Raw genomic sequence first — 4,840 nt, 5'->3', positions numbered from 1 at the left:
TATTCCTTCTGTTTTATATATATTTTGGTCTTATTTTCCTTTAATTATTTTATAATTGTTAAAACTATTAATCTTGAAACATGTATACTATTTTCTAAAAAGATATACTAAAATAATATCCATCATTATTAGATAAAAGAAACCTGTTTATAGAATGTTCAAAAGATCATACCACATTACTTCATACATAAAAAAGAGTTTTGTCAAAAATACTATTTCTACGACGACTATAGGTTTTGAAGAACTTCTTTGTAGACCACGTTAGTTGTGGTTTTACACACTTGTTTTTTGCCGTCACACATCAAGATTTTTAAACCATTCCTACTCTTTACTCGAGAAACAACAACATATAGTTGTCCGTGACTAAACACCGGACGTGGGAGATATAGGCCAACACATTCAAGTGATTGTCCCTGGCTCTTGTTGATTGTCATTGCAAAGCATAGAGATAGTGGGAACTGTCTTCGTGCAATTTTCACCGGTAATCTTTTATCGGATGGTGTCATTTTCAATCTTGAAATTAAAGTATGATGACCTGTATTATTTCCGGTAATAATCTTTGCTTCGATTACACGTTTTCCAAGTTTTGTTACTTGAATACGTGTACCATTACACAGACCATTTGTTTGATCAATGTTTCTAAATAACATTACTGGAGCTCCAACTTTGAGAACCAATTTATGGTTAGGTAATCCTGACAAATGCAATTTGTTTAACACATCCGGAGGAAATAATGCCATGTTAAGGTCGGTTTGTTGCTCACACTCACTTAAACTATCAGAACTGAAATATATCTTCTCTTCACCAGCCATACTATTTAACAATTCTGTATTTATTGAATCAACAACTTCATTTGTGGGAGCAAGAATGGCTCTTTGTTGGAAGTAATTTGAATCCCACAAAAACTTTTGCATATCCGGATATGTGAATGAGATCAATGAAGATATAGGATTGACTTGATCGAGTATAAGTAGATCATCTGGAATTTCAATTTCCACCTCTCCATCATTTGGACCACCAAGTAGACCATCACCAAGCTGTAAAATCCATTCAGCAAATTCCTTGATCTCGTGAAGATTACTTGGTTTTTTACCAAACTTTTAACCTCATGTTTTCAGTTAGCTTGAGTAATTGACAATCCTGCCATATATAAAAAGAATTCAATGAAGAATTTACAATCATGCTTCTGGTACCTTTTGGAATGACAGGAAGGATTTGTCTAAAATCACCGCCAAAAAGAACTATCTTTCCACCAAAAGGTTTGCTTTGCAAGGATGGATTATTGGAACGTGTTATATCTCTCATTGTTCTATCCAGAGCTTCAAAACAATGCTTATGTGTCATTGGTGCTTCATCCCAAATTATCATCTTAGTTTCTTTTATTAATCCTCCTAGCTCACTGTTCGGTTCTATAGAACATATGGAATCCTTGTTAACGTTTATCGGAATTACAAACCTGGAATGAGCCGTTCTACCGCCATCTAATAGAAGTGATGCAATACCACTGGATGCAACATTTAAGACAACTTCACATTTGGAACGTAAGGCAGCTGCAAATGTTTTCTAGAGAAATGTTTTACCAGTTCCACCGTAACCATATACAAAGAAAACACCTCCATTTCCTTTAGCAACTGCATTCATGACGGTTTCACACACTTTAAGCTGTTCATCAGTTAAAGATTTTAAATAAGATGAAAGTTCTTTTTTTAAGTTAGCCCAATCATACGAAAGTTCTTTCATTATCATTTGGTTGTTCAATGCTGAAATGTAGTTGTCAGGAACATTTGGCATGTCAGAAAAGTTGCCTAACGTACTTCCATAAGCAAGTAACAATTTTTCGATATGTGATAAGCAAATGTTTTCAATCTCTTCCTCTGGAAGAAGCAGATCTAAAAATAAAACAAATATTTAGTAATTAGATTTCATAAATATTTCATTAGAGTAAGTTGGAATCTGAGTATTTATTTAAGGTTTGAAAATTACCAGGAATACCAGTAATTCTCCATTCTCCGTTGCTGATATTTTTGTTTGTGTCCAGAAATGACCGGGCCTAGAAATAGTGTTTGACATCAATAGCATTACAAAAAATGTACACAAGAAATCAGAAGTGGACCATGCGCTTACTTCCGTGACGACAACTATATACTCATTATCATCGTCCAACAGACCGCGAGCGAAACATGCATCTTTAAAGGTATCGTAAATTTTTCCATCAACTGTTCTTATATCATCAAAACTCACTGGTCCTATAACGTGATTCAATAAAATTCTCAAGAAATAACAATCACCAAGGGATGATGGAGGTACATAATGTATCCTACCAACTGCACCAAAAGGTTTTTTTCTACGCATCCACTTTCGTTCTTTGCGTATCCATACAAAGTATCTGGGAAACTCTATATACTTCAATATTCTAGCAAATGGATCCATTTGGTTACATTTCATCCATTCTGTGAACATAGTCATTTTCACAGTTAGGTTACTGACCACGTTACACAAGTTTGAATTATCATCATAAACAATAGCCTGACCATCTTCGCAATGAAAAGGCAATATTTCAATAGATGGAACTCGATAGTGTATGTCAAACTTGAAGATTCTCCAAGCAGCTTCACATGCTGAAATATATCTACAATCAAGATATGCTTTAACTTTATCTACTTCTTTTTTGTTTGACAGCTTTTGTTTATTTGTCATTTCCTCATTTTCCTTGTTTACTGTTGGATCTGAGTTTGATTTTGATTGTATTTTGTGTTTGTAATTAAAGTGAAAGTGAATGAGTGTGCAGCGGAATTATGGTGAAAACAAACTTTGCATACAATCAAACGAGAGTAATACTTTGATCAAACATCTTTACACAATGAACCGAAAGATTGAATTTATTTCAACAACGATTACAATGATTGATGAATGAATGCAAACTCCCCCTCAGCCAGAGCTCAGTTGTTTGTTCGTGCAAAGAAGATGATTGTGCAAAAGAGCTAATAGAACAGTACAAAGTACTGAACTATTTATAGGCACTTGCAAACTACTAAGCATCTTAGCTGACGTCACCATGAAGGGGACATCTAACCTCCTAACAAACTCTAACCTCTGATCTATACAAACATTGCTGTGTTAACTACTGCTACTACATTACATTACAAAACAGACTATTGATCAGCTGCTGCAACCTTCTACTGCTGTGAACCCAGCAGTACTTGTCCGGATCAGCAGAGCTTGACTCAAGGCAGTAGATTGAATCAGCAGGGCTTTAGTCTTTCATCAGGTCTTTACTTGATCAGCAGTTGTAGGTCAGCAGTTTAGCAAGATCAGCAGATAGGAGGTCATCAGATGTTGAAATCACTTTCAAGGGGAGAGACTTGTATGTAAACATCTGCTTATTCTGGATACACTGCTCTGATCCAGTTTTGGCTTTAATTATATGTTCCTCTGATAGGGTTCAATCCCAACAATCTCCCTCTGGAACAGATAATGCCAAAACTCTTCATTATTGTGGACATTTATTGCCTCATCAACAGTTCCCTTATTTGACCTTTAAACTGTAGTTCAAAGTTAAGGGCATCTGTGTCTTCATCATCCCTACTAAGTGGAAGATCAAGGAGATCCTGCAAATCTTCAAGACTCAGGCCAAGAGCTTGTTCCCTTGATATTTTCTCCACTTCTCCACCAGACCTGAGCAAGGTCAATACGCAGGTCTGTTTGTCAGTTTCCCACTTTTGTATTTTTGAGCCTGGTGGGTTTCTTGGGAGATGTTTATTTGCAGAAGTATTTGGTGAGGCTGGCCTGTTCATCACTGGATAAGCAGCTTTAGCAGAGTTCTCCAGTTCAGATTCTTCTTTTAACTTTATCAACAAGCCTTCTTTCACAATGGCATTTCCAGTAAGAATCTCTTGAACTGTTTCAAATCCTAACTGGCTTTGTTTTCTTCTTTTGTAGAAGGCAGTACCAGAAGGAGCAGTGGCTCTCCTGATTTGCAGCTTTGTTGGTCTTTTTGAAACCTCTGCTTCAGGATAGTCAGGCTTTTGAGGAACCTTTGGGTCTTTCTTTCTTAATTCCTCCAACCTTTTGTAGGTTGTCCTGACCATATCTTCTTTCCATCTAGCAACTTGTCTTTTGTTTCCAAATTCAGCAGCAACCAGTTCTTCTTTCATTCTCCTCAGTTCTACCTGTTTGTCAGGTACATTCCTTCTGAACTTTGCCCAATCAGGAGGAGTGTGAGTGACTTTCCTGTTTATCATGTCTTGAATTCTTGCTGCTTCATTTTCAAGCTCAGGAACAGTCCACTCTTTGTACATATATCTCTCTCCTTTGTACTTCTTGTGAGCCATAATGCTTTCAATGTGGTCTTTCTTCAAAGTTTTAGCTGCTCTTTCTGAAATTTGTTGACTGACATTTTTTGCAAATCGTTCTAGGGAGCTGACTTGAGTGAGCAGATATTGATAGTTCCTAGAAATTTCTTTGTCAGATTTCCCTAGTGTGTTTCTTTTCGAGATATCCTCTGCTTGCTTGACCTTTATCTTCAAATATTCATCAACATTTATAGGCCAGGGATATCCTTTTATTGATGGCAAACTCCTTTTAGCAGGGCCATCCTCATAATAGAATGATTTTATTTCTTCTCTAACAGCTTCTAGTTCAAGAGGAAATTGAACACCTGCAGGAGGTAAGGGCTTGTGCATTGGAACTGAAGAAAGAGGAACTGGTTTTGGTATTGTGACAAGAGCTAAAGATTTTGAAGATGTTTGGGATGGTGAAGTGTCATCATCTTTAAGAATTAGCCTTCTCCTCTTTATTTGAGGAGGGGCTGATGATCTTTTGGATGGAACAGTGGATGTAG

General features: G+C 36.5%; 1 protein-coding gene across 1 annotated transcript; it reads right to left on the bottom strand.

Annotated features, from left to right (window-relative positions):
* Positions 1-227: 227 nt before the first annotated feature.
* On the bottom strand, positions 228-2,697 carry LOC110888466 (ATP-dependent DNA helicase pif1-like). The gene is made up of 6 exons (XM_022135992.1): positions 2,322-2,697; positions 2,125-2,246; positions 1,984-2,050; positions 1,581-1,889; positions 1,177-1,481; positions 228-1,097 (listed from the first exon to the last, which is right to left on the bottom strand). The coding sequence occupies exons 1-6, from the start codon at positions 2,695-2,697 to the stop codon at positions 228-230; spliced, it is 2,049 nt and encodes a 682-aa protein (XP_021991684.1).
* Between the last annotated feature and the right edge of the window lie 2,143 nt (positions 2,698-4,840).

The sequence above is a fragment of the Helianthus annuus genome, chromosome 11 (genome assembly GCF_002127325.2).
Source record: "Helianthus annuus cultivar XRQ/B chromosome 11, HanXRQr2.0-SUNRISE, whole genome shotgun sequence".
Classification (NCBI taxonomy): Eukaryota; Viridiplantae; Streptophyta; class Magnoliopsida; order Asterales; family Asteraceae; genus Helianthus; species Helianthus annuus.
This window is presented reverse-complemented; position numbering and strand designations above follow the sequence as displayed.

Bases quoted from the DNA above. Each gene is read 5' to 3' on its own strand.
- LOC110888466 (XM_022135992.1), bottom strand. From the start codon at position 2,697: ATGACAAATAAACAAAAGCTGTCAAACAAAAAAGAAGTAGATAAAGTT. The intron at 2,051-2,124 runs GTAAGCGCATGG...CACTATTTCTAG, and splicing joins ATATAGTTGTCGTCACGGAA to GCCCGGTCATTTCTGGACAC. The intron at 1,098-1,176 runs GTAAATTCTTCA...TGAGGTTAAAAG, and splicing joins AAGGTACCAGAAGCATGATT to TTTGGTAAAAAACCAAGTAA.